The sequence below is a fragment of the Columba livia genome, chromosome 2 (genome assembly GCF_036013475.1).
Source record: "Columba livia isolate bColLiv1 breed racing homer chromosome 2, bColLiv1.pat.W.v2, whole genome shotgun sequence".
NCBI classification, from domain to species: Eukaryota; Metazoa; Chordata; class Aves; order Columbiformes; family Columbidae; genus Columba; species Columba livia.
Genome location: NC_088603.1, coordinates 69,206,658 through 69,234,595, shown reverse-complemented (window position 1 = coordinate 69,234,595; position 27,938 = coordinate 69,206,658). Strand labels below are relative to the sequence as shown.

Here is a 27,938-nt window from a genome sequence, read left to right as displayed (position 1 = left end):
CACTTCTAATCCTGATTCAGTGCATCTCTCTTCACAGAATATGAGTTATTGATTCCCTTTCAGGGCTGAAACTGCTCAACACCTTCAGTACCATCAGCGCTCGTTTTTTTAATGACCACAGTGTGAAGGCCTGAATAATGCATACCTAACTTCAGGAGTTTTGTGAATAAAGTGTACAACCTGAGAGAAAAATGTTTACATAGGTAATCTCTCTAACTGCACCAGTGGCCATTATTGGAAAAACTTGTGCACCGCGTGTTACAGAACACAGTTCTGTTACTCACAGAACGTATGTGCTCTTTCCTACCCACATCCCCCAGCTCTCACACCTGCACTAGGGAAACAATCTCCCATCTGAAGTGAACTAAATGGATTACACTACAACACAGACACAGAAATGGCTTTCAAAGCAGACACAAGTTTTCTTCTGAACTGGGTAAGCTCAGACATTTCAGAAACACCAACAGCAGCATCTCAGAATCCAGCACAAATATCTACCCAGAATCGAGCTGCATGCTTCCTCAGCTAATGTCTTGGGAAGTAAAGCTCACCTAGTTTAAAAGTTAAGTTTCTAAAGCCTTTCAAGTCTGTACTATGCTGCAGTGCAAGCTAAACACATTCTTTCAAAAGCAATGAGTGTACTTGGCATTTGGCATACTAAGCATCAATTTAAGTCAAGCAAGTTCTACACAACACATTTTCATATGTGATTCCCTGGGCTATGCAAGATGTAGGAATAGAATTTTACACTTTTACAAGAAAAAGACTAGTTCTCCAGCAAATCTCTATCTATGGCTAATCACTCTACTTTTACTTACATCACAAATTATATTTCTGTATTCAATTTATCTTGAAATCTAACCAAGAATTAAATTACAACAACTTTGAGACACAGCAAATAAATGTAGTAAAGATGCAAAACTTCTCTGTATAGTGTCTCAGCCAAACATTCAACAGAGGCATTATTTATTACTGGCCTGTAATTCTGAATTATATTGACTCATCCCACTGATTTTCTCCAAACCTGTCCAAAGTTACATTTTAGGATAGGACAGATGCACCTTTCTGGAGGATCTTCCATGAAGTACAAAGAAGGGGGTAGAGCCACAGAGGGCTGGCTGACAGATAAAAATCATTTAAAGACACTTCAGAAAAGCAAATCGCCCCTGGTCACTGTGATGTCCTCTACCTCAAACTTGTGAGGCCTCTTCCAGAACAATTACCTGAAAATGTACAGTATTAATAGAGTACATTTACATTTCCAGCAAAGGCATGCTTGTTCAACAAAGAGTTCCAACAGACCAACATTTAGTAAACTCATCTTAAAAACACATCTGAGTAGTAACTAGTTAGTATAGGCTGGCATACCAAACCATTTTTAAATTACAAGAAAACCTATTTACATTCCTTCAAGAGGTAAGTTTCACTTACCCAAAACCAGAGAGTACACTGCGCAATCAGAATACTGGCTGGTTGGCCAAGAAACACTCAGGACATGATCACAACACCACAAGGTATCTTCATTCCATCTGTATTTATTGAAAAATATTTACATATTGATCACTATGCTATTAACTGCTTTAATAGTATCTTTACATAGAAAAGGAAATGAAGGCCATCACACTAGGATGGGGGAAGATTGGCAAAATGTCTTTTCAAACATCTGTTTTTTCCCAAGCTGTCATAAGCGAAGAACGTTCTCAGACTGAGTGTGCTGGAGTCCCACAGTGTGTGCGCCACAAATCAACAGCTTTGCTGACAATAGCGTCAGTGTTATCTTGAGGAATCTACAAAAGATCAGGTCAAGATGCCTTGTCAGAGTACTTCATTTGGACTGTTTTGTTTAAAATAAAGATTCTACATTTCCAGTTCAGATTTTATCTCTTTACATAAAAGACAACTAATCAAGAATTGCATCCCCCTGCCCTACCATCCCACCATGCCTCCATCCTACACGTGCCATACTGCATCCAGGTTTTAGACAAAAAGTTTTTATTTACAAAATGGTAAGAGGCCCACACAGGCATCTCACACTTCACACACCCTTAATCAGACATCAGGCAGAACTTACACTGGCCATTCACTCTTACAAAAGTATGCAATCTAACTAACCTACATTACTCCGGGATCCTACAACCCTGATTACTCATTACTATTCACAGAAGGAAAGTTCAGGGTCAGGTTTATGATCCCATCCGTGCATCAACTAAAAAACATACCTTAAGTTTACAGCTTCACACTCAGGTAAGGAGCAAAAAAGGTACCAGAAACCAACCCTGTAAGGAGCTTCCAGAAAAACTAACCTAACCTCATCTGCACTTTCACACAAACACACTTTAGTATCACAAGGAATATTGTCAAATCTGTACAAACATAGCTGACACATTCCCCCAAAGCCAAAAAATAATTTCCTTCTACAGAAGCCTTACCTCCTGACAGCAAAAAAAATTTTATTCTCATCCCTCTGCATTCTCTCTTCACCTTGGTACTACTAGACTATTCTCAGTAAGTAATGTAATAATATCTTATGGTATGTTTGCAACAGGCAAATGACTTTATAGGCTGTAACACGCTTATACACCACAAAAAGTAATGCAAAGCACAAGAGAGTACTTACATTTTCCAAAAACTGTGCAATCTTTTCCGCAGTATTCAGTGCTATTATCTTCATTTTAAAGGTTAATAATATCTCCACAGCAACAAAAACGAGAATCTTGCAGGACCCACTAATAACTTTGTCCCAAACTCTAAAACAAACAAAAAAAAAACCTAAGTATTGTTGTAGTGCTTATCTGCTTATTTATCTGCTAGAATGGCCTTTGTACGATTCCCTTTTTTCCCAATTACTTATATGAATAACAGCAATGTATTGAATTGTTCAGGCCAGGGTAAACAAGACATTTTATCTACTCCTAAATATACACAGAGCAGAGTGATGGCAAGCAGTAATGTATTGATATGATATGCTCTGACTTAGAAATGGAACTGTTTACAAGCTCAAATACAGAAATCAAATCTTGTTTCAATAGCCTGAACTGTGACAACTATTCTACAGTGTATGGTAAAAGTAAGAATTTTTGCTAGTACAAAAAAGGAACCAAATTTTATTAGCACACTTAACAAAGACACTTTCCAACACTCTTCAAACAGTTAAGTAGATGAAAATTCCAAAGGATGTAATACTGAACTACTACATCTCAAGAAGCTAAATAGTCCAGATCATTGCTGTATGAGATACAAATACAATTCATCCACAGGATATAATCCATGATGTTTAAATTAGATACAAGGAACAACTATTAAGCCTTTCAATCCATCCCACTCTCAGACTTACCTAAGCACCCCTACCACTCGTATGAAAGTGTATCTGGACCTTGCAGTTTTAATAAAACCTGAAGGACAGTTCTCCACAAGCAGCAAGTACTTCAGCAACAGAACTTCAATGAATATTAGGAGATCTGTACTACTAAACCAGCCTGGAACAACAGAAAATCATCCTTCAGCCAGCAGCTCTATCTCAGGCCCAACTCAACAGTCGGGATGAAGGATTATCCAAAACCAGTGTGAAACCATCTGTCAGATGGCAGCTTTTATGGGTTTGCATTATTTTTAGCTCTTGAATTTTAAGAGCTGTGTCAGAAAGACTTTCTGAGGATTGCTGTTCTTGTTCCTTCTGGGCACTTTTTATATAATAAGTGTTTCTCCTCCAAACAAAAACATGGGGACAATGATCACCTACTATCCCCCATCATCTCCGAATACAACACCACCAACTGGAAAACATCTTCCACAGCCCATCTACAAACTTGGATCTCTGGGTGCTCTTCTTCCAAAGACAATTCAATTTATATATGACCTTCTCAGAAGGACTTGTCCTTCAGCCTGGAGTACCAGGAGAACACAATACAGACATAACATGAACTCTAACAGCTGAGCAAAGAGCGGGTTTCATACCTTTCAACAAGAAGGAGCTAAGCAGTGATAGTCTAACAAAGAGCCATGAAGATGACTAAGGGACTGAAGCATCTCTCCTACAAGGAATGTTTGAGAGAGCTGGGACTGTGCAGCCTGGAGAAGAGAAGGTTCAGGGTGATCTGCCAATGTCTATAAATACCTGAAGGGAGAGTGCAAAGGAGACAGAGCCTGGCTGTTTACAGTGGTGCCTAGAGGCAGGACCAGAAGAAATGGGCACAAACTGGAACACAGAAGGTTCCCTCTGAACATCAGGACACATGTTTTCACAGTGAGAGTGACCAAGCACTGGCACAGGTTGCCCAGAGAGGTGGTGGAGCCTCCATCCTTGGAGAAATGCAAAAGCCAACTGGACATGGTCCTAGGCAACCAGCTCTAAGTGGCCCTGCTTCAGTAGGGAGGTTGGTGGGATGAGATGATCTCTAGAGGTCCCTGCCAACCTTAACGTTTCTGTGATTCTTTGTGAAAAACTTCTGTAACTCCCAATGTGCCCCTACACAGCGCTTATTTTTCACACTGTGACTCAAATAAATTCTTCATCAGTTTCTTACCCATCTATTCACATAACTCTTTTGACACTATTTTCAGAACCTCTCCATTCATCAAAAAAAATCAGACTAGAATTTAACTTATAAAGGAGAAATGAGGAAAACAGTATGTGGAATATGTGATATCCTCAGGACTACTCTTAAATACATGGAATCCAACAAAAAACCCACATGGACAGATTGGAAAAAAAGGCACTGCCAATTTCTTTGCCCTTTGCAATTTCATTTTAATTCCCTGTCTTGCTATGATTAAAAATGAATATAATTCCCATATGGACAGGAACAATAAACAATCCAAGATGAAAATTTTCATGCTGCTTTTGTGGATCAAGCATCCCTGGACAAGTGATCACGGTAAATATCACATTGATGCTGAAGTCAGGTCTAGAAGATTTAAACAAGGCTATGAGAAAACTGAGACCATATCCCTGTTCCACACTGTCCAGGTCATGCCTGTTTACTTCTAATACATTTTCCTTCACTAACCCATCTGTTTAGAACCCAAGAACCACTCCCAGTGTGTTCCATGGGCATCAGAACTGTAATTATGAATAAAAGAGAGTGGCCCACCTCAGAAACAGGAATAGACTTTTAAAGTTCATATTAAAGCTCATGTTAATTCAAATACAAACTAATGAAACATAAAACACCCAGCCATCTTTCATAGGTTTGCCTTCAAGTCTCCCGACTTCTGTCTCCATAATTACATTACACTGGGTTACATTTCATGCTCAGAAAACACTCCAATGTTTTCCTGCATTATTTAGTCTGATTCCAGAACAAATGTTTTTTAACAACGGCAAAACAGATGCAGTATCTAAATCAGCAGTGTCTAACAAATTTTGGAAGGGGGTGCACAGCAAAGTGGATGAGATGTCGGCACTAACCAGCTGTGTCTGCTGCAGTATTATCCCCCTTAACATTTCCAGCTATTGTTACTCTCAATCCAACTCCACCAGCCACAGCAACAGGGGAATGACTGTGTGACACACTGATAAACTGACCCTCAGTCAGCACCTTGTCTATGCCACGAGAGCCAGGAATAGCAACACAAACTGTGTCAGAAAAGTGTCTACTTAGAATGGAAGAAACCCACAGCAGTTTCAAGGAAACACTTCCTTTGATGATTCTATTTTAATATAGACACCTTTGTACATTGTATGTCTATTGATAAGACAGTGTTCTACTTTGACTTTTTTAATAACAGCAAACATTTAAGAGAATACTGTCAGAGACTGCAACTTTTTACCTGTTTTTTGATATTCATAGAGATGGGAAAATAACAGAAATGTCAGGTAACTGTGCCCTATAGCCCTACTCAGGAATGCTGAAAGTATACACTAAATTCATTATAGTTTTTGTGATTATCATCCTCTGTGAAATATAAAAGTATTCAATTAACCACAGGAGCACTCTTGTAGGTGTTTCTTGAACAGTGAAATAGTAGCAACAACCAAAAGGAAAAATAAACAGGAAGCTGGGCAGGTAGAGAGCGTAACAAGGACTCTGCAAATGAAGCCATTCACTTTTCACTGAGCTTTTCCTGTAGACATGATACGACTTACTCTGTGTGTGCACATGTGTGCAGGCATATGGTGTCCTCAAGGCAGTTCCTGAGGTTCCTCAACCACTACAATGCAGTAGTGGTTGAGGAACCATCACAGCACTGCTGCTCCCTCTTCTTCTGAAATACTGTCATTAATCTCAATTCTTCCCCCTAGGCTGCAGGGTAAGCGCACCCAACCTTATTCCCTGGGTGTGGTTCTCCAGTCATCCAGGCCAGAGATGTTTAAAGAGAACCAACGTTGGCTTCTCTGCCTGACACACTTCCGGATGTCCTTTCAATGGTAACTGCACACAGAGGGACACAACGAGGCTTGCCAACTATCTCATCCTGATGTTATGACATGATCTTGTGCCAGTCAGTCTCCAGAGTTTGGAAGCAGCTCAATTATTTAGACAAAGGCAAACAGACTTTATCTATAGTATAATAGTAGCCCATATGCACATTATTATGCTTTCCCACTCCACAGTAAACTTAAGGTCTTTTTCATATTTCTGTTGTGGCTACTAACAAATGACTTATTATCACTAGATGTAATTTATGCAGGACATGGAGATGACAGATGTAAAACTACAGAAGCCATATATTAATACATGAGGTAGTGTCACTGTGAAAGGCAACCATAAGATTTCAGAACTACCAACTACTTCACCACAAACAAGCTACCAGGGGCTAATAACCTAACACCACCCCATCGGCTATTACAGCCATGCTAATCCCAGTTCTTCAGTGCAGAATGCAATAAAATGTTAGCCAGGGGCATGATACATGATTGGCAGCATCAGGCCATAAAAAATGGCTGGCTTATTCACAATCATATCTGCAAAGCTGCACTACTTCTCTTGTAGCTGGATCATCTGGGGTGACAGAGCTGGAATAAACTGGCAGCCAAAGAGCCATTTGGCCTGTAGAGCTGAAGCCACAAAGGGGACACAGACTTTTAGCAGCAGGGCTGGCTGGCTGCGGGCCCACACAGCACCATCTGAAAGTTTCCCATGCATGGGGTTTACTGAACAGATAACCAGATATGCTGTTGGAGAATTTGAGCAAATAGGGCAATGGTGAGCATAAAAACAAAGGTGTGATCCAGTTCTCCCCGTTTTGGAGAAAAGTAAGCCTTTCTGCCCAACTCAAGCCTATACTACAGGCTGGTTTGTGTTCCAGGAAGTACTCCATGTATATTCACAGAATCAAGAGAATTATTTTGGTTGGAAGGGACCCTTAGGATCATTGAGTCCAACCATAACCTAACTCTAGCACTAAACCATGTCCCTAAGAGCCTCATCTATAAGTCTTTTAAACAGCTCCAGGGATGGTGACTCCACCACTTCCCTGGGCAGCCTGTTCCAATGCCTGACAACCCTTTGTGTGAAGAAACTTTTTCCTAATAACCAATCTGAACCTTCCCTGGTACAACCTGAGGTCATTTCCTCTCATCCTGTCCAGGTGGGATACAGAGCCCTGAGGACACAGCACCTTCGAAATGGCCAGTCTGCTCCTCTCCTTTATCAACGTGGCACCTTAAGAAGTTTGTTAAGAAGTTTGTCGCATAGTATGTCGAGTGTATTAGGGCAAGCAAAGACACTCCATAAGCTCAAAGGAAAAGCTTCTACATGAAACCTCCCTATAATTCAAATGGACTTGGAAAATGAATAAACTGATGCATAAATCCTACCTATGGTATAAGTAGGAGAAGTGTGCTATGAAACAGTATTTATACTGAATGACAATGCATGTCAGGACTAAAGCTGGTATGTAACCTCATGTCACCATTACTGGATAAAATTTCTGAAGACCATTTACAAATCTTGTACACCTTAGAGAAAAAAAGAAAACCACGAAATTTAGATTTAGCTGCCTAGCAAAGAAGACTACAATTTATAGAAATACCTAAGATCTCTAAGAAATACCATGCTAAATCATAAGTTAAATTAAAACATAAAAGACTGAGCTCAGATCATCTCTCACTTGCGAAAAAAAAAAGTAAGTAGAACTCACAGGAGAATTGGAGAAGACCTGTTTTCATCTCTCACAAGTTCCAACACTGCCATCTGGATACATTTCAGATAAGCAGTGATTCTAGATTCTAATCCAAACTGAATCTCCAAGCATTAATTAAGTTCATCTGTCACATGCTACCCATGAAGTATGCTATTTCCTTAGCAAATGAGGCCATTATGATTACAACTGAATAATTCAGAAACCTAAACTGGCAAGAAAAAGTGCACTTTTATCATGTTCCCACAAGAACTGTTGGGAAAAGGGATTGCTGTGCCACCAGAAGTACCAACACATGAAATTTGTTTTTACTCCAGAGTGATACAAAAAGTCAGTGTTTTGACCTTCTCCATGGAGAAAAAAATTTAAAAAAAATCAGGCCATCAAAATATTGTATTCCAGTAAGGTAAAACAGTATAATGCTAAACAGTATAGTAACTGGACAAAATATTTTATATAAATGAACTGATCCAAAACTGTAAAAGTTCGAAACTAAAATTCTGACAAGCTTAAATATTAAATAAAAATTCTTCATCTACATTTTTTTCTTTTACTCTATCAAGATGACACAGTTCCATAAAATGATCAATTTTTCAACAGAAATTTAAAAAACCCTGCCTGAATCTTCCAATAGTAAAACTGGTCTGATGCAAATTCCTCTTTCAGCTCTAGTTCTCCGCTGTAGGGCCTCATAGCAAAACTAAATCACATAAGCTCTAAATAAAAATATCTCCCAGAAGACATGCAAAGAGGAGACTGGCAAGTCCCAGGTAGAGCAGCCACTTCTACTGACACCAGTTTTAAGACATCAAGTTTTATGGAAAAAAAGCACAATGAAATAAGGTCAATCATTATCGGCTGAAAGTAACTTAAAAATGCAAATGTGACACAGAGAGGCAGGCAAACCATACGTGTTCAATTGTTATTAAGGATGTAACAAACATTTTCTACATGCCTACATAATTTCTGTAGCCATAAAATTATTAAAAGCTTTTAACCACCACATCATGCACAACCACTACACAGAAATGACTATTTTGGAGTCTCATAAGCTCTTGATTAGAAAACTTGCGATGTAATAATTACCATGCTGCATGAAGCGTAACACCTAAAAGGTCTACTACCAAATTGTTTAGTTTTGGTTGAAAATTTTTTTTCTCTCAGGTGTATTCCTCGTCGACAGTAAAACATACAGAACCTCAGAGGTACCATGGTGGTACAACAGGACTAGAGAGCATGGTTTCTAATCTTATAGCTTGTTCCTCAAAACCCTCATTTTTTCTTAAGGGCAAATCGAACATTTTTGAAAGCAGTCATTTCCCACTTTCCTTCATGAAAGATGAAGTCCCAGATAAACATGCAAGGCTGCATCATTAATCAGACTATGACCAACCTTACGATCATAAAGCATTTTCTTAAAAGCATTTTACAAAGCTCTTTGTTTCCACACTAGGTTGTTATACTAGCCACTGAAGTCCTGGAGATGGTGGAGTAAAACCTTCCTTGAACCCTGTTCTCAAAGTTATCAGACAGCTGAAAACAAAAACATTGTTTTCTTTGGGCCACATCCTGCCCAGCTATGAGCAACTTGTTAAAGCAAAAATTATATGCTTCTCTACATCTAGTTTGAACTTTCTGCTTTCCAAGAGTTCTCAGGCAGCAGAACCAGAGAAATCACACAAGCTTCATTTCAAAAACCCTCCAGTGAAGCACCACGTACAAGAATTTTCCCCTTTTAAAAGCTGGAAAAGCTATTTCTAGCTGTAGAATCCTGATATCATGCACTATTTCATCAACTTTGTAACATTCAAACTGCCCTACTACTTTTAAAAACAAACATTCTGTCATGGTTTAACCCCAGTCAAAAACTGAGCATCACACAGCCACTCACTCAATCCCCACACCCCAAAGGATAGAGAAAGAATTGGAAGGATAAAAGCGAGAAAGAAACTCATGGGCTGAGATAAAAACAGTTTAATAATTAAAAGAAATAAGGAAAAGATGAAAGAAATAACAAAGAGCGAGGAAAATAAAACCAAAGAGAGGGAAATGATGCAAATAAAAACAATTGCTCACCACCAACCAACTTTCCTCAAGTGAGTTCCTGAGAAGGGCCCCCCCCCACAACCTCCACCTCTGTTTAATTGCTGAGCATGACGTCATATGGTCTGGAATATCCCTTTGGTCAGTTGGGGTCAGCTGTCCCAGCTGTGTCCCACCCCAACCTCTTGTGCACCTCCAGCCTCCTCACTGGTGGGCTGGGGTGAGGAGAGGAAAAGGCCTTGGCTCTGTGTAAGCCCTGTTCCATGGTAACTAAAACATCCCTGTGTTATCAACACTGTCTCCAGCACAAATCCAAAACATAGCCCCACACTAGCTACTATGAAGAAAATGAACTCTATTCCAGCCAAAACCAGTACGCATTCCCAAAATGTTTTTCACCTAGTGATAATACAATCCCTAAGTAAGGATTTTGGTTAAAAAGCCTGAAAACTGACTACCATTCAGCTATCTATCACTAAGTGGGGATTTAGAGTTTTAAATCCTAAGAGGCATTAAGTGTCTAACACAATCAGCCGCTATATTTAACTCCATTCTTTTTTAATTGCAATGTGAGAAATAATCACAGAGATTACCTTGCAACAGTAACAAGTAGAATCTAATCCAATTTTATCATTTCCAAGTCAACAATGAAGTTAACTCTAGCATCTTACAGATAAACAGAAGTTCTCTGCCTCCTAATGATGACATAAGGCTAAAATTAAATAAAAGAACTTGCCTCTGTAAACTGGACTCGGGTAAACAGCCTGCAAAGCACTTTTTAAACCAAAGATCATAAGGGAGTTTGCTCATTGCAGCACATGCTTTCAGATGCATCAGGAGCCTGTTATCTTCGATGTTCAAATACTGCTCCAGCATTTTTGGCTGAGAAAGGAATTGGAAAATTTTAGATCACTCACATCATAGTACCCTCCATAGTTAATGCACACTGGAAGACAAGAAATGTCTCAAATTTGATCGGCATAAAGTAACATGTTAAAATAACGAAATTGCATTGATTTAATTAAAAACACCATGTTCCAAAATAAAAGTGTTGCTGATTTTTGCAATTACCTACTTAAGTACTAAGTAAACAAATAATCTCCAGTTCCTTAAACTGCTGACCACTAGCAGAACTTCCAAAATATGAAGTATTCCCTAATGCAAGGAGGTGTTTAAGAGCTTAAAGCAATGCAGAGATTAAATGTGCACTAATTACTGTTACCTCCAGGAGTAAAATTGAGTTTCATTCACCTCAAACCTAATCGCCCTACCATACGTCAAAAAAAAAAAAAACCAACCAAAATCTACACACAATGCAGCAAAACCCAGAAAATCAATTCTTGTTCAACATATAAAAAGCTGGACATTGATTTCTTGTTTAAAAATCAAAAATATTTAGAAGTATAAATGTGTGCACAATTATCCACATAAAAATGTGGGTAATTCTCCTTTTATTTAAATTCGAATGTAACACCATACACATGTTCATAAATTCAGGAGTACTTTTATGCTTTTTGTCATAATTAGGCAAACAGCTAATGACACCAGCTTCCTTTGTCCATATTCTAACATCCAGAGCCTTGGTACAATGTTCATACTGAAACAAAAATCTCTGAGGGAGATGCATGGCACTCTGTGTAGTGAGAGCACATACTTTCTTTAGAAGAGCTCCTGTCCTTTGAAAGGAATTATATAAATCGGCATAGTTGGATGTATCACCCCCAGCAACAGCAGGTGTGCTTAAAAGTACTACTTAGTTCCAAAAGAATAAAAAACAAAGGACACGCATAATTGTCTGCAACTAATTTTCATTCAGTGATTGCTAGTGCTTGGGTCTTCTGATACTTTTATTTTTAACTAAAAGTTTCTTATCTGTTAAGACTTCGAAGGATTACAAAAGCTTTCGTAATTTTTTTAAGTATGCATTTTCTTCACAATCAAGTTTTAATTTTATAAACTAGTAAGACAGAAATTAATATTCTATGAGACCATTTAAATGATCAGTGCCAAAAGAACTCTATTCTACTTTTTACTGTAACTTAATTTGCAACACACTGTTTTTCTGAAGATGCAGTACCCTGTTCCATGTATAAAGCAAAACAATTGTGCTTTGTCTGTCATTCAATGAGCAGCATATGGATGCCAGAGATGCAGCCTAAAGGATAGGAGGCATACATCAAGATGTTCTTAACTTTGTGACATTTCTAATTGTTTAAAATAAAGAAAATACTTAAGTGACCAACTTGTGAGAAATATAATTCAAATAGATACATTGCAAGCTTTAGCTAACCTAAAAAGAAAATAAGATGTAATTTAAAACTCCCATGTAGCAAACAAAAACAATTTCTAAAGTTATGTTAGATAAAGTGTCCTACAGGACAGCACACTCACAAGACAAAAAGCACTCCTCCCTTTTTCCTCAAAATAGTTGATGGAACAGAATCCAAGGGTGTCACCTCCGATGCTCCAATTGTCTCCATATATTAGTGCTTTCCATGACTGGCTCTCCTCACAACAACAACAAAGAAGGGATTTTTCCTTACCAGTTGTTGTAATGAATCTTTGTGCTTGCTGTTCAGCTGATTCACAAAGCAACTGACAAGCCAATAGCATTCTATAGGGTCCTCCACCATTTCTTCCATTGCTTTAGCAATAGCAAGAAACACTTCATCTTCAGGTTCCTAGAAAACAAAGCCAAAAAAAGGGAAGTAGTATTTGACTACCTGATTTAATTTACATCTTATATTCCTTTTCCCTGCTATGTGGGAAAACAAACTGGAATCAGTGTACACAAAGAGCTGTTCTGACATCATAAACAGAACATCGGGCACCAGCTGCATTATGGTGACAGATACCTATTAAATCAGAACAAATACGACTTGTCTTGCTTTTAGAGCTGAAACATATATATGGTTCAAAGTTGTCAAATGTTCTCAAATGAGATATTACATCCTAACGAGGCAGTGATAATCCTACTTCTATGCCCCACATTTTTATACTGCATAGGAGCAGAAATTGTCATCCTGTTCCTTGATAAAGGCCAAACAGGCCCCTCACACATCTTCATCAAGGATGTTACAATTACCGAAAAAAAAATAATGTGGTCATGAGCTGTATGCCTACCTTCAACATACAGAAAATCATCTCGTTTGAGATAAACATCTTCCAAATAAATATTTTTTTCAGGTGGTGAGTATCTTACTACACACCAGAAACATGTGATGGGCATGCCATCATCTCTTCTCCTGAGGATATACTTTCCTAACAGAAGTATGAGCATGCCTGAATCACAGTGAAAGGTATGACTGCACATAGGGTAGATGGAGGCAAACTCTAAACCAGCTCAACCTCATGCCAACAGCTAGCTCAGGAAGCATCTAAACTGGGAGGATGCACAAGAAAAGCCTTTACATTTGCCCTGTTTCTTACAGTCTTCCTTACACAGGCAGTACTGGCTACATTAGGAGGCAGGGAAACAAGCCAGGTATGTATCCACAGTGTGGTCTACTGTAACCATCAGCAGTAGTACACTATAGTATCACAGGCTTCTGCACAGATTACAACTCATGCAAAACGTGTGGACAGTCTACATACTACCAGGCTATGCCTCTACTACATGGACTGCGGCAATACATGCAGATCCCTGCTCAAACTCTGCTTTCAGATGAATACAACATACTTAGCAGACTTCTGTCATTTGTGACTCAAACATTTTAAAATGTTGAGACCAATTCAACATCAAATTTATACTCCCTCCACCTCCACAATAAAAAAAAAGAAAAAAAATCTGCATTACTGTCAAGCAGTAACCCCTTACAAGTTTCAGGGGACAGTTACTGAACTGAAAACAGGCTGGTGTAAGGACAATAAATGCTTTCTGCAGCAAAACAAATGTAAGTTACAGGACTAATATACTGTCCATCTGCTAAATACCACCTCTATGAAACCCCATCACAGTACTGAGAGCAGCTAGTGCTCTGGGATGCACTGACAAAACACTTGCTCGGAAAGCAATACCACTTTAAAAGGGATGAATTTTCAGCCCACTGCATCACATGCCAAGATCAAGGAAATTTCTCTATAGGAAATGTGCAGCGTAGGATGGCCACATTCCTAGGCAAAGGTGAGGGCACAAAAACACTCTCCCCCTCCTCCAACAAAAGAATGCTGTACATAATCATCCAATCCAAAGTAGTACTAGATTTTCCTTATTAATTTTAACCTTGATTTATTTTTTAACTTTTTTTTAAAGTTCTAATGTCAAATTTTGTTATTACAGAAGAAACAATAACAAAATAAGTTGGGCCAGAGCAAACAAGGATAAATTAACATTAAATACTAGATAAAATCCACTTCAGAAAGTCCCATGGCTACTTTCATCACCTCCTCTTTCACAGAGGCTTACATGTAAGATCCACACATTGTTTTTATCATCACACTATAGACTTATCATCAAAACATAGACTCGTTTACCTGTACATAAGTACATTGTAAACTACAGGGTAGACGCACTACCTGACAAAAGCCTGAATCAGTTCAGACAAACAGAAAAAGGAGGTCAGTACATTAAAGTCTAGATTTAAAAGCAAATACTGTAAATAAATGACATAATTTGCAATAAATCACTGCTTGTACTGGCTCTAAATTATCCCTGTTCCAAGACATTTAAGAATCTACGAGCTCTGATTACGTCATTTTCATTTCAGTGCTATAAAGAAAACTGCAATGTACCAGAGTACAAACGGCTTGAAGCCTAGCAAGCAAAATACACAGAAGAGATTTTATGGCATAAAATATTACGTAAGTACTCAGGGGAAGAAAAAGAGAAAAGCACTTCGACTACAATACCTTATTTTATACTAGTACTTCTCCGTTTTCCATTCATCTCGCTTTGTCTACCTACATGCATTTGTGGGGCTACTTGCAGTTCAGTTCCTCACAGACCTATAGTTTGAAGTTGAACAAAATACTGCATTTAAAAGACTTAAAATGACAACTGACCAATGGAAAAGCCAAGTTTCGAGGCAATTTTCCTGATTCCAGTTGATGTATGCGGAGGAAAACATCTACCTGTGGGGTAGAATCATTAATAAAACGAATTACACGAAGAGCATGATGTATATCCCAGTACTGCTCCTTCCGGTACTTCATCACCAAAGCATGAGATTCATGGTGGGGAGGAATAATTCCTAAAAATAAAGAAAAAAAAATAAGCAACTGTAAAGAGAAAAAACAAAGCATTCAAATTTCCTTTCCAATAGATCTGCCTAAATTCAGTTTCTACTACAACTTCAGTCTTCAGAAGTGTAGGACCTGGCACTCCAGTTAGTTTATAAACATGCTCAAGTAACACAGAAAATTCTACAAAATTGGAAGTCAATGGACCAACAAATCACTTTAGCATTATATGTGTAAAAACAAATGTAATATGTTAGCTGATCATGGGCAAAATCTACCCTTAAGACTACTGTTTCTCAAGCTCTTCTATAAGGTTTTCAGCAAATGAAAGCTGACTCTATTGTATACCACACCAGTGTGCCAATAAGAAATGTCACTGTTGGGATAGATGAAGAATAATTTAACTGTTTTATTCTCCCTTTCCAACAAACCTTCCTTATTTTTAAATTGTGAATCTTACTTGTTTATAGCTACCTATTAATACAGTACTAGTTGCATATTTGCGCCCAGCTTCCATTTATTTTGAAAACAAAGTGGATGCAGAATGATTTTTATACACATTAGCTGTTCACATTCTGAAATTCTATACTTGCTCTGAGATGACCAGAGAGTATATACATGCAATTAATTAAAGCAAAGATACCATACATTCCAGTATTATTTAATGAACTTTTAGATACCTGCTAGAAAATTTTTACTCACTGTATCACAGATTAATCTTCTCTAAAACACATTTAGAAACAAAATCAATCACAGAGGCTGAATCAGTTACAAATTAAAACTTAAGAATACCACCCATACACTTTGCAAGGCAATGTTTTTTACTTTCTCAGCACAACGCAAGTATTTTTTCTAGCTTCCTAGGATGAAAAATTAAAAAGAAAAAAAAAAGTACCTAAGTAGATAGGCAGAGAAAATTAAACTGTTTACAATCTCCATAAGAGACGCTCAACATTTTACTCAATCATTCCCTCACTCTAGATGCAATCTTGCTGTGCACTGATGTTAACAACAAAACAGGATTCAACAGAAATAAGATCTTATATAAACCAAAGCAAAAAAAAGCCACTTCCATATCACTAGCAGAGCAGAATTTTTCTTATTGTAGAAACCCATAAGAACAAAGTATTCTTCAAAAATCAGATCTCAAACAGGCTACCTGCTGCTTTTCTCTCTCATTTAAAGAAAAAAAATATTCCTGCCAAGTGTTAAATCATGAAATGGCTCAGTTTTAGTAACAAGCACACAGACAGAAAATTATCTTTTATTTTCCAACTGCAAACCTGTCTGCATTTCAAAAGGTGTGACAGAGCAAGACATCTTTCAAATTATGCAAAAAACAGAGTCAGCATCATGTCTTTGTATGTACATACTGCCAACTGCTTTCCTCAAATACAGAAAACTACCTTAGGCAGACAGAAAAGAAGCTTAAACAACACAGGGACGTCTAGAAACCATCATACTTGAACAGGAAGTTAATAGAGACATCACTGACACACCGTGTAACCTGGAACAGCATCGAGCCTTGGTATGTGTCTGAGACAACTTTGCTAACAAGACGGAATCCCTTTTGTTAAACTATTAACATTATTTAGAAAAGATGTAACACCTCTCACCAGAAATGGACTGGGCTGCTAGTCCAGTCATTTAGGGAGAGATATTTTGCACTGCCCTTCTGAATACCAGCTTTTCTAACGCTGAGATGCAGCATAACAAAACTCCTTGTACCTCTGTTTACTCAAGGAGTATACAGAAAAATAGTATGCATATTTGAAATACATCACTCTAGCTTTAAAATACAAAATCCATTAAAAAAATAAATATAGTTTTCCATGCAGTTAACTCAGAAGGTGTTTTCTGTTATCATATGATTCACAAATTGTCATATCTAAAACAAAGACAGACCACTGGCTCTGCAGTGAGCTACAAGTTTGCCAAGAGACTGTATTTTGCTATTATAATTTTAGCTGAAAAGTCTTGTACTGAGTCACTTGCCTAAACCTCCTACACTACATTTCCTACTACTAATATTTTAAAAGATGCTGACTACTTCACTAGGGTCCAGGGTACAAAGATCTTTTTAATGCTAAAATTAGTACTCGAACAGCAGAGGCTTTTATCAAGTAGTATTATTCTGTTTGTTCAATGATCAGTGCCAAGAACTTCAAGTTTTAGAACTAGATCTTGCACACTCTTCATTTACTACCTCTCCCCAAAAAAGGCTTACAAATCCAAATAATCAGGAATACGAAGACACAATCTTTAAATTGTAGAAAATTGGAGGGGGGAAAAAAAAGAAGGAAAAAAAAAACCAACACGGATTGTTTAGAACTCAGTGAAAACTTTCCAATACATTATTTCAAACTCCACACAGCGGAGACCAAGAAGGGAAACAGAAGACAGTTACTTGAACGGTGTTCAAGATCATGGCACCACCTAGCATAAATAAACATCCTAAACCAGAGAAAGCCTGTTTTGTAAAATACTCATTCTGCGGCTGGAGTCAAATCTTCCTGACTCTGAATCACATGCCAAAACCTGCATATAAGAGATATATACAGGATCTATATCACATATTCTGACACTCAATCTGGCAGCGTTTCTAGGCTGCACCTCTAACAGAAGCTCCAGATACCTCTTAAGGGTCAGAACTCCTGGACCTTCCACAGCCCCTCCTGTCTCTGACTGACATGACCTCACATCCAGCACACCCAACACACTTGACCAGTTACTGCAAAGTCATTAGGACATTTGAATTAGTCATCTGATTAATGCACTTCAAGGAAAACTGAATCTATTTATGAGGGGGTTTTTACAGTTTCTGGGAATACCGTAATTTGTTTCTGGCCCCACAGCTTCTTCAATGGCAAATACAATGTAAAGCCAGAAGTAAAACCAGAAGAAAACAAGATTTTAGAGAACACAAAGTTTCTCTTTAGAATAGACATCCATTCCATACCTTGCCTAGCTTTTTGAGTTTAAGCACAGCTTTACTTCAAGTTAATTGCCTGTTATTTTAAGAACAAAACTAAGCATATTTTCAGGTATCAGTGACTTACTAGAATCCACCTTTCGAATCCATTTTATAAATATACTTGCATAGCGTTACAAAGTTAAATATAGAAATGCATTCTTCCAGGTACACTTCAGCAAAAATTCTCAAAAACTGTGCATGGAATATTGTTTTATAATTGCCATTGTGCATCCTAGGTGGATACAAAAATAGGCTAAATACGTACCAGTAGGCAAGGCAGCACAGAATAATCCATGTCATTAACTCTCTAAACAACAACAAAACCACACCCACACACCAAACACCAGAAGATATCCACCTTCCTACATACCAATTTCTACAGAGCATCACAGAAGTTATATTTCATACCTAAAAGCACTTTCCACACCAGTATACGATACATGGATGGGAGAGGAAACCTTTGACTAAATGTGCAAAGCTTCTCAATATCTGCAGGGAAATAAGAGAAAAAAAAAAATTAAGGTAAATTTAAATATAATTATAAATAGGTGTCCTCGTTTTGTTAAAAAATAAGTTTCTCTTTTAGTGAATTTTGCCTGTCAGCTAAAACCTTCATATTAGCTGCATTTTCCTGGAGAACCAGATACACGTTTTGGTAAACACAGCGAGGTTATTCATAAGGATGGATGGACATCTCGCAAGAGGGGCAACGAGAAGCAGGTGACCAAGGAACTGAACAATGGAGTATAACATCCCATTCACGTGAATACGTCATATAAAGGTGGGAGATCACGAGGATCTCATCCCTTTTGCTTATGGCCAACACTAGGCGAGGACCTTGTGAGTTGTCCCTGCAAACTGAGGCCTAGTGAGAGACTGAATCCAGCTCCGGTTGGCTGGAGAGTCCAATCCAGGACTTTGGGTGCCGGCTCTGCAGTTGCTGAGACTTTCAAGATTGGTTTTGTATATTTTGTATTATTTTCCCTACTCTTATTAGTAGCATTAGTAAAACATTGTTAATTTTTCCAACTCTCTTCTCTCTGTCCTTCTTTCCTTCTAGATCACCTGTCCTTAGTGGGAAGTGGGGAGAGGGAGGGTCTGAAGGGGGTCAAGGGGGGAGAGCGGGTTAGCAATACATCTGCCACAGTCTTATTGTCACCCCGCAATCAAAACCCTTGGCAATAGGTTTGAGTCTCTGATCTACCTAAGACAAATCCTTTGCCACAAATCAAAATCCCCACTTTCACCATATATTCTCAACCAACACTTCCAATACTTCAACTGAGAATAGAACATGCCCTGTAAACTGCAACAACTTTGAAAAACATATACATTGGCTTGATTTAAAATTAAACTACACTAGAATTCACCAGGAATAAACTGTATCATTTCTATACACATTTTGTAAATCGTGCTGCTATGTCAAAACAATTAAGGGCTTTGTTAAAGGGACAAGATTCCTCTTTCTGTTCTGTTAGACATGTGGCACTCCTCAGGGACCAACAGCATTAACAAAATTGTTTTGAGGTTAGACGGAATTAACAGCATGAGATTATATATTTTCAGATTGTAACAGCTTTCATTAAAAAACTTTAAGGTTCTTGGGTACAAAGAATGATAGAAGAAAAAAAAAAAGAAGCAAGCAGACAAATCTTTTAATAGTTTTCAGTCTTTCAGATCTTTGAAACTCAAAGGACTGCTAGTAATAACTCAGAGATTAGTGGTAAAAGATGCATAGCTTAAATGAATACTAAGCACAGCAGCTAAACATCTTCTATTATTCCCTTCCCAGCCTCAAATGACCAAAGTAATGGAAGAAACAGTGAAATCAACTTGCCCAATCGGTCATCTTTTAACAGAATTTCCAGTGACTTCTTTTCTTCAACTCCACGAAACCCCACTTTTTCATAATACACTGAGCGGAAGTTTCTCTGAGAGTCGTCAGCCATGACTGATTCCTTCTGGAGAAACAGTAATCCTCCTTAAGTCTTACAAGAATGCATTCTACTGTGTTAAGGTCAAGTACTTTTGCACACCAATAAAAGTCAATTGCATATGTCTCTATAGTATTAATAAACCCTACAGAATATTAAAATCTTCCAAGATTTTATCATATGCTAACACAGACCATCATAAAAATAACTGAGTCTAAACTAGGTCTAAAGTTATCCAAGTTCCAAATGAAACACAGGGATTAAAAAAAAAAAAAAAGTTAATCCTGAAATAAATTATACTATTTTTAAAAAAGTTTCCCAAAAATGCTGGAGAGACACTTAGTCTTTTACGTCTTTTCAAAACCAACACAAAAAAATACAGTTAAGAGTCTGACAAAATTTTGGGTACAGAAACCCTACAACTGTTACACAGATAAGTAAATTCACCAGGTTTCATACTCACCAGTCAAGGCAACCAGAAGCAAGGACAAGCCAATGTTGGCCTCAGTAGCACAGAGGTTACAGGAAAGAATACGGCTAGATATGTAGGCTTGTTCTTAAGTTGTAGATTTGAATTAAAAGTTCACATTTTTATCAGGTTCTATAACAGCCACAGTCTTGAGCTTTTTAGTCCAGTACTAAAAAAAAAAATAAATTAGTACCTCATCCCTGTACTGGAAACAATGGTAAATTGCAGTGAGTACTCTATGTTTCAGAACAAATGTAACTGACATTTCAATTCAGTTCACCCTTCTAAATATCAATTCTGTCTACTCTGCAGGTCTGCAAATATGAGAAACTTCTGGTTTGCAACTCAAAGGACTAAATATAATCTTAACTTTCATGCCCAGCGAAAGCAGCAAAATTTGGAGAAAAGTAATTTGAGTGAGAAACACCAGGTGAATGATGCATTTAAAAGCTTTTCTAGTTAAATTCTTCTGTTCCTTGCTGAATCAAAGGAGCAAAGCATTTGCAGCTATAAACAAAGGCCATTTTGCAAAAAATGCACAATTTAAATTTGTATATCCACTAGGCTTATTTGCCTTTCAAATTAAGTCAATTTATAGTGCTTTGTAGGAGCAGGGCCAAGACCAGACAGAAAAATGTAAACCAGCAAAGGACTGAATTAATGCTTTCTGAGATAGGTCAAAAACTATCTCAAAAACACAGAAAAAACATTTGTATTACTTGCAAGACATTCCAGGTGTGCAATATCCTTATGAAAATGACTGTGATGTTCACGTATTGTGCATTTTAGGGTTTACTACTCACGTTGCAGCCACATCTAAAAGCAGATTTTTGATGCTATAGGCACTTAACTACATTTAAAATACTTGAAATTTTATAAATATGAATACATGCTACATAGAAAACAGCCCGTACCACTTGTGGAAAGCTGATAGTAGAGTCACAGAAGAGAAACAATAAATACCATTTGAAAAATAACAGTACGATCTGTAAGAAATGAATGCTATATTAATAATTTTAAACTATCACTATACCAGCAGTATATTTTCTCAGTGGAAAAAAGAAGGAATACTGTTTCTTCTCTCCCTCCAAATTTAGGAGATATATATTTTCACGTTAGGCAACCACTGCTCTAATATTCACACATAGTGTCAATACACTGGAAAAAGGAAGGGGTAAAATAAATCCCCAGCCAGCTCACTTCAAGCATTCTGTATGGAAAAGTACAATTAACTCATCTTGCTTTGAAAAATTAATGCATTTTTGGTCTTAACGGCACTTTTCATCATATTATTAAATCTCATACCAGGTGATTTTAATATCAGCAATGATATGTACAATAGTAGAGAGGCAGACACGATGCCAATACGCTTCCGCCAATTCACAGCAGGCCCTTCCCGCGCACAGACTAAGCTCAGCTCTGGGCCCGGCCTCCGCGGGCCGCGCAGCACCGCCCTGGCCTAACTCCCCCACCCCCTCGGCCACCACAGCGGCCACACCCGGATACACCCGGGCACCGGATCGCTCCCCCCCCCGGGAATCACACCGCCAGCTGGCGACTGCCCTTCTCCCCACACACACACAGGGGAATCCCGCTCCTGTGGGCAAGGCGGGGCAGACAGAGCCCCACACACACCCTGCGGGGCTGAGGGTTCCGCCGGAGCCCCCGCGGGGGGGTGGTCAGGGTGGCGAGACGGGGTGGCGGGTAGCGGAGAGCCAGGAGGCCGCGCCACCGCCATCCCGTGAGCGAAGGCAACCGCGGGGCCCTGGGAATGGGCAGGGGCTTGGGAAAGGGATGCGAGCGGAGCCGGTGACAGACACCACCCCACCACCGCCCCCCAGCACCTACAGCAGGCTGGCCCGGCCATGGCGAGGACATGAGAGCGGCTGGGGCGCATGCGCAGGCTGCGTCCCGCCCCGGCGGCTGTGGAGGCGGAGTGTTGGGGAGGGCTGTCCCTCATCTCTGAGCGGGCTGTCGCTCGTTTTTCCTCCGCGTTTCATGAGACAGTTTTGGGAGCGGCTAAAGTCACTGGGTTTGTTCAGCCTGGAGGAGACTGAGGGGAGACCTCATGGGGCTACAGCTTCCTCACAAGGGGAGGAGGAGGGGCAGGCGCTGGTCTCTTTAGCGACCAGTGACAGAACCCGAGGGAATGGCAGGAAGATGTGCCAGGGGAGGTTCAGGTTGGACATGAGGAAAAGGTTCTTCCCCCAGAGGGTGATGGAGCACTGGAACAGGCTCCCCAGGGAGGTGTCATGGCCCCAAGCCTGACATTGTTCAAGAAGAGACTGGACAATGTCCTCAGACACATGGTGTGACCTGTGGGGTTGTCCTGTGCAGGGACAGGAGTTGGACTCCATGATCCTTGTGGGTCCCTTCCAACTCAGGACATTCTATGATTCTGTACTGAGGCCTGCCAGAGGAAAATGACAGCATCTCTCATACCCCTGTCTCAAGGTGACACCAGAAGTCTGGGTGTTATAGCAGAACCAGCTGTGCCCAGTATGGAATTATATGGAGCAGTGATCCAAAAAGTACAGTTCTGTGCAAGACCCACTGATAATGCTTGTCAATAAAGGAATAACTCCTTTAATGCCAAGGCCCTGAAAAATAGCAAAGAATGATATTGCCTGTACTGTATTATTTACTACAATTGGTATGCTTGGCATTTTGGCTCACCCACTGTGACACTTCGGGATATTTTACTTATAATAATCTCTAGGAAGCTAAATGCATTTTCCAAAACCAAGATTTATTCTGACACATGCGAGCAAAATACTTGATGCCAAAACTCCCACCCCTCAAAAGGAATAATCTGAGGACCTAGATCTCACTGTTGGAAGCTGACACTCAAAAATCAACCCATGCTGCCAAAATCATGGGACATCAAATGTGTCATTTTATTTGTTTGGTTAGTTTTTTTAGATGGTGTGGGGGGGGTTCAGATCTTTGAGATCTTGCCAGCCAGTAACTGCAGGTTTGCAAGGACTAGGCAGCTGCTTTTAATAGCTGAGTTTTCAGCTCATGGTCTCTTTCCAGGGGCAGAAGCTTGAACAAGACCATCAAACACCTGAGTTAGCACCAGCAGGATTTCAAAGCGCCCTCCAAGACAACTGTGTAGGTTAAGTGGCCTATTTTCAAATGCACAGAACATGCCATTATTTTAACCTTGCCCAACGCTTTTGAAATGCTAAGGGGAAAGGACACTGCTGCAGAATGGTCACGCTTTTGCTGAACCAAATTGACACAGGAATGTTTCTGTTGAGTCAGTGCAAGACCTGGCAAATATGCTTCTTGAAGTAATTCTGTACAGCAGCAGATGGCAGGCTGGTGCCATTTGTTGTCATTCTTGGCTGCTTCACCTCAAATACATCTTTTCTCGATAGATGGCACTTGTCTCTGGATGAGATCTTTTTGGTGCTGTTGGGAGCTAATCAGTATCATTAGATCCAGAAAACAGCAAGTGAAAGTCAATGAAATCTCTTATGACTTTTAGTTATTCATTTTTTGCCTTATCAAGATATATTATGCAGCTATAGTGGTGCTTTAGAAAAGGCTGAAGGTACTACTATTTATTTTAGCAGTAATTCATTGTACAGCAGGTACAGAAATATTTTAAGCAGTTGAGCTACCAGACACTGTGCTATGGATTTGCATTACATTAATGTTAGCAATTATGGCATTGCTAAAAGTTCCTAATCAAAATTAGGGTCTGAAAGATGTAGCTGCATAGAAAAATAGCATAAAAACTATACCTACCCTGAAAAACAATAAAATTAATGCACTCCCTCTAGTAAAGTTTCTAAACCCCACATATAGAAAGCTTCTTAATCATGTTACTTGTGCACACAGATTTTCTTAATGGTGTCTGTAAGCAGTTTGTAACGTATAGATAATAGGTTATTGTGGGATCCCAACCAAATTCAGTTGTCAGTACGACTACCGGCATTATATTTAGGTCATCAGGAAATGAATTAAATAATATAATTCAAGACTTTTCAGAACATAAGCATAGGCTTAGCATGAACAGCTAATGACTACAGTGATTATTATGTGGTGGCACACAGTGAAAAAAAGATGGCTAACCTATTTTTCTAGAAATAAAATCGTACACAGAGTTAGACTTTTTTACTTTAGCAGCCTTATTTCTTTGTAACTGCCCTTTTACATCCACCTACACCAAAAAATGGCTAAATGACTCTACATGCTGTAAATTGATGTTGCAAAGCACACAGGTTTACTTAAATATTACACATCACTTAAATATTTCATTTCAGAAATTTTACATTTTCATAAATCAAATTATGACTTTATTTTCCTTTGCCTGGGGACATAAAGTATCTTTATTCCTATTGATGGAATCTCTTTATTGCCCTTGTAAATGAAAGGAGAATTTAATCATAAATAGCTGCAGGCATCCATAAGCCAAGTGGACAACTTTGTTTATAATAAAACTGATTGATTAATACATCATTAATCAATAATACCTTCCTAGGCATCTGCCCAAACCATGATAACCTAAACACAGAATTTTTAAGCTGCAATAACATCAGAAAAGGTAGCACACGTTGAAGATAAAAGGGAAACAGGTTTGGAATTGGCTTGGGATTATCTGAGATAGCAGAGCCAAACTAATTATTATCCTGCTAGCATACTGCATCTCTCATTTTTTCAGTGACTTCAACTGTTACTGTGTTTGCATTTTGTAGTGATATGTTTATATTGCACAAGTAAATTGCTCACTGACATACAAAGATACATGAGAAGAAAGCCAAACAGGCATTACTAATGTTTATTATTGCAAAATACAAACTGCATTGTGTCCATGGCTCTTCACGAAAAGCAATGCTTTTGCTATTAAAGCTGAAATAATTTTGTGGAAGCGACGTCCTGCTGAATATTACAGCTCTTGGAAAGTGTTTTGGGTTTTGGTCTCTCCTGTATGACTGGTTTGTCAGTGGAATCACAGATGATTATTGGAAGCACACCTTGTTATATGAATTTATCAAAAGAAGATGAAAACACCAAGCAGTAGAATGTCGATTTTATGCAGCGTGGTAGTCCATATTTGCATGGCATTACAACATATATTGTAATGTACAGAAAATATGTGCAGTTTTCAGGTGGGTTTCATTTACTCTGAACCAACTTAACATGCCCTTCATTTTTTTAAAAAAACACTTGTCTCATAATATCTTCACAGTGTATCAAAACCAGTGTACACTTTCAGCCTGCCAATGTACCCTCCCTTGTTCCTATCACAATAGGGAATGACTGCTGTTCAGTCAAGGAGTTACAAGTTGGGTCATATCAGTTTTTCTAAGATGTCATCTGTTTCTTCAGAAGCGTGAATAGTTCCAGATGGTCAGTAGGGCTGTGTTAATGGAAAAGACAATTTAGTTATACATTCACGTAATCTTTTCATTATGAACATCAGCAGATCTAAAAAAGCTTGGCCTCATTTCCTGGCCAAAACAGCATCACTCTGCTGTTTACATTCTACGTGAGAAAAGAATGCAAATGTTGGAGCTATAAATGTTCACAACTTAATCCCTTGGTGAAGTCAAATGGAAAAAAATAACGCTCTAGGGTAATAAAAATATCATAAAACTGTTGGGCAGCAAAAGGGAATTCAGCTCTTCATTTTAGCATGGCAGCACAACAGGCAGGTCTGCCTCCAAGCACACCAAACACTGTAATCCTGAATACGGATCCCCAGATGACAGCAAGGAAGAGGCTTATGGGGCTGAAAACAGCATAAGAAGCAGCTGAACTTGGAAAGCTGAGTTCAAATCTGTCCTCCTTCTCTGTTTTCTCACCCTGCTAGAGAATGAGAGTGCTTCGGAGGTGACATGCTTTTCTGTGCAGAAAGATAAGGGAACTGCAAAACAATTATGAAGACAATAACAAACTGCGGTTGCTTGCTCCAAACATAAAGAAAGTAGGATTTCTTTTAAGATTACGTTAGTGTTTTTTTAGGATGATGTCTTCTGGCTCCTAGTCATAACTTCAGTTTGTTACTTAACCACAGATGTCACCTGTGCCTATCCTAAATATTCTTCTGCCAACCTGATCAGTAGGTGTGTTAAGGACACAATGGATGTTTTTGACTGAAAAAGGGTTGCGAGTTTTTAAATAGTACCAGAAACATGCTTTGTACTGCCAGGGAGCATGGCACATTCGAAGCACTACAAATAATCCCTAATAATCTTTTCTGAGTTTTGTTACTCTTTACTTGAGATGTGAGGTGACAATGAGAGAAAGTTTGGTCAGGTTAGGGACGGTGGGAAAATTGAATTATTAATATACACCTTCAGAATCTTAAGATATGGATGAGGTATAGTTATTATCATCCCTATATATGGTTAGAGACAGAGAAAAATTGTGGCAATATGCAGGTACCTGCCACAAAATGAGAAAGCACACAGGAATGAAGAGCAGGTTTCAGTCTTTGCACAATTTCTCCTTGTGTCAGAGCTCAGAAGCTAATTCAAGGTCACGAGCTGGATTTGGTTGCTAGATTCTACATTTCTCACCAAGTATCTGGAGGAGTTGTAAAGGATTTTACTCCCTTGAGTCCTGTGATCCAGGGTGGAGATGGAGTCAGTTCCTTCCAGTCCCTGGGTATATTTGAATGGGACAGTCTCTAAAGCGAGCTTAACTGAGCCACAGTTTCAAGGCGTCATTTCAACAGCCAGGATTACAGAAGCCAATCAGGTGTTGCTCACCATTGCCACCCTCCTCAGCCAGGACCTGTGCAGAGAATGGCACCCAGCTACCTGCTCACACATTTGGCCTTGGTAACAAGTTCATGGCTACAACCTGCTGCCAAGGCTCAAAGGCAAGAGCCTAACCAGGCCACGTCACTGGGACCACCAATGTAAGGGTGGAAGGATCAGATACAACCAAAGCAACACAGCACTTGTACCTCTGAAGAATAATTTGTCGCTTAATCACCTTATTTCAGAAAGGCAGCCTACCAAGGGAGAGGAGCCTGGTACACAAGCAGGCTTTGATCTCAGTGGAGCTCAGAGGGCTTTGCTAGAACATTCATTTAAAGGACTGAGCAGCAGCTAATTAATGACTCTGTGTTGGTCATGGTTTGGAGGCTTGTTTTAATACCTGAGGACAAGCTGTTAGGCTGGAATGGCAAACTGATGTTTATTTTGTGATAGGACAAAGTAGTCTCCACCTCTCTCCTGACTGTGATTTTCTGTCAGCCTTCTAGATCTGCATTCCCATACTTGTTAAATGTACTGCC

General features: G+C 39.0%; 1 protein-coding gene across 4 annotated transcripts; it reads right to left on the bottom strand.

Annotated features, from left to right (window-relative positions):
* Window positions 1-1,519: 1,519 nt before the first annotated feature.
* Window positions 1,520-22,622, bottom strand: TBC1D7 (TBC1 domain family member 7). 4 transcript variants are annotated; one of them, XM_065052401.1, is made up of 10 exons: window positions 22,529-22,598; window positions 21,595-21,666; window positions 20,675-20,849; window positions 20,115-20,235; window positions 18,686-18,766; window positions 15,127-15,314; window positions 12,669-12,806; window positions 10,862-11,007; window positions 2,618-2,747; window positions 1,520-1,787 (listed from the first exon to the last, which is right to left on the bottom strand). In XM_065052401.1, exons 4-10 carry the CDS (start codon window positions 20,224-20,226, stop codon window positions 1,701-1,703), a joined length of 882 nt encoding a protein of 293 aa, XP_064908473.1. In that variant the 5' UTR covers window positions 20,227-20,235; window positions 20,675-20,849; window positions 21,595-21,666; window positions 22,529-22,598; the 3' UTR covers window positions 1,520-1,700. The 4 variants fall into 4 exon arrangements, with proteins under 4 accessions (XP_064908473.1, XP_021157006.1, XP_005512601.1 ...); XM_021301331.2 differs by having other exon boundaries at window positions 20,115-20,238; window positions 22,529-22,597; XM_005512544.4 differs by lacking the exon at window positions 21,595-21,666 and having other exon boundaries at window positions 20,115-20,238; window positions 22,529-22,622.
* Window positions 22,623-27,938: the final 5,316 nt, after the last annotated feature.

What these genes read in the sequence shown, in the direction of transcription:
- TBC1D7 (XM_005512544.4), bottom strand. Translation starts at nt 20,226, where the DNA reads ATGGCTGACGACTCTCAGAGAAACTTCCGCTCAGTGTATTATGAAAAA. An exon ending in CCCGAGTCCAGTTTACAGAG is followed by an intron (nt 2,748 to 10,861) that starts GCAAGTTCTTTT and finishes TGTTTGTTTTAG; the next exon opens with AGTTTGGGACAAAGTTATTA. An exon ending in TTGCACAGTTTTTGGAAAAT is followed by an intron (nt 1,788 to 2,617) that starts GTAAGTACTCTC and finishes GATCTTTTGTAG; the next exon opens with ATTCCTCAAGATAACACTGA.